The sequence below is a fragment of the Acartia tonsa genome, chromosome 1 (assembly GCF_053477335.1).
Source record: "Acartia tonsa isolate MP-2025a chromosome 1, ASM5347733v1, whole genome shotgun sequence".
In the NCBI taxonomy this organism is placed as follows: Eukaryota; Metazoa; Arthropoda; class Copepoda; order Calanoida; family Acartiidae; genus Acartia; species Acartia tonsa.
The window spans coordinates 29,568,379-29,570,333 of NC_137260.1; the positions used below are offsets into that span (position 1 = coordinate 29,568,379).

Genomic DNA, 1,955 nt, shown 5'->3' on the forward strand with positions numbered 1-1,955 from the left:
TTAATATAGTCAGACACATAAAGATTGAAGGAGCCTTAAGGCTTAAAAAAAGTGGCGCATACCAAACAAGTACAAATATGATGTATTTACAATGCAGCAAAAACATTTTCAATTTAAACATAAACAATGTACAAGACGCTATGGTAAACTCCTAATACATTTTTGATAAAAATTTGTATTTTTAAAGGAGAAGGAAGATTTTAATTATGACTACTAATGGTTCGGATAAAATTTTGTTATTTATTTTGATAACCGAACACCCACGTTGGAAATATGATAGAAAATTTATTAAGTTTTAAGTTCTATTTATAATATCCAGTATTAACTATTTCTATTAGGAAAAAATTGCTTAGATAGAAAACTTTATCATATAAGATAGAGTTTTCTAAATTGAAGAAATAATAACCTAATTAAAAGCTCTGATCCTAATAATTGTTTGCCTTGGTTTTCTCAAACTATTTCGCAAGGATTTGACCAAGCACACACGGCCACCCCTGTATACACCCCTCGCGGCCGGAGGGGTGGCAGTCACTGCCTGTGGACGCCGAGAGAACTCTCAGTACATTTGTAGAGTATATAAGCTTGGTGCGTCAGATTTAGATTATCACTTCAGCTCGATACTCACTCGTGGGAAGTGCAATCCAATAATTTCAATATGAACAAGGTAAAGAATTTAACCTACTTATAAAAAAAACATTTCTTTCTAAATTTGTTATAATGTTATAGTTAATATTTTTATTCATACAAATATTTATTTTTTTCTTTATTTCAGTTTTTTGGAGTTCTGTTGTTCGCTGGCGCCGTTATGGCTGCCCCTTCAGCCGATGCCGAGGCTGATCCTGCTCTGTTGCACGCCGGTCACTTCGGCCTTGGTCTCCACGCTGCTGCCCCAGTAGCTGCCGTCCACGCCGCCCCTGTGGCTGTTGCCGCTCCCGTCGCTATCGCCGCCCCCAACTGCAAGGTTGAGCATGAGATCTTGTTGACCCAGACCTGCACTCCTCTTGCCGAAAATGTGTGCTCCACTGAGACCGTAGAAACCGAGGAGATCGAGTACGAGAAGGTTTGCAAGGATGTCGTCAGTGTGTTGTGCGATGCTCCCCACGCCTACCACGGTGTGTACAAGAGAGAAGCTGAGGCTGAGGCTGATGCTGATGCTTTCTACGGATATGGTGGTTATGCTGCCGCTCCTCTCGCTCACGCTGTCGCTGCTCCCGTCGCTGTTGCCCATCACGCTCCCGTCCTCCCTGCTGCTCACGCCGTTGCCCACTCCGCTGTCGCCACCGTGAAGCACGCTTGCCGTGAGGTCACCACCCAGCACTGCGTTGACAACCCCAAGGTGAAGATTGTCCCCGTTGAGGTTGAGCACTGCCACACCATCACCAAGGTTACCTGTGCTGATGTTGAGAACTCTCTACCCAAGACCACCTGCGAAGCTGTTGAGACTACCCACACCTACGCCCTGGGCCACCACGCTGCCTACGCCCATCACGGATGGTAATTTATGGTATACCTGATGAAAAAGTAGCCGACAAGTCTTTCTTTTTCTTATAGTTTAATTTACCCATAGATGTAAAATTCATTTTTTTGTGCATTTTCTTGTACTACTGTGTACAAACCTTATTCGTGCTGTGATGGAAGGATCTGAGTTATCCAAGATAATCAAACTCAAGCAACCCAAGAAAGCTAGTCCGTAATTGAAATTATTGATTAATATGGTGCCGATTTGATTGCAATAAATTCTGTAATTAAATTTTTTTCTTTCTCATTATTAAATGCATATTCCAGGTTAAGATAGAAATCGAAGATTGCGAATTGGTGTTAAATATAATTTGATTATAATTTCGTGCTTAACAACTTATGGATGTTGTCATCCCTGTTTTTAATACCCCTCACACTAATGAAGTTGAATATCTATGTTTAAGTTTGTATGAGTGTAGTGTACATGGGTTAAAATT

The 1,955-nt window shown here is 41.2% G+C and overlaps 1 protein-coding gene across 1 annotated transcript; it reads left to right on the forward strand.

Annotated features, from left to right (window-relative positions):
- The first annotated feature begins 542 nt into the window (after positions 1 to 542).
- On the forward strand, positions 543 to 1,750 carry LOC145317179 (uncharacterized). Its single transcript, XM_080158132.1, has 2 exons — positions 543 to 664; positions 773 to 1,750. The coding sequence occupies exons 1-2, from the start codon at positions 656 to 658 to the stop codon at positions 1,496 to 1,498; spliced, it is 735 nt and encodes a 244-aa protein (XP_080014258.1). The 5' UTR covers positions 543 to 655; the 3' UTR covers positions 1,499 to 1,750.
- The last annotated feature ends 205 nt before the right edge of the window (positions 1,751 to 1,955 follow it).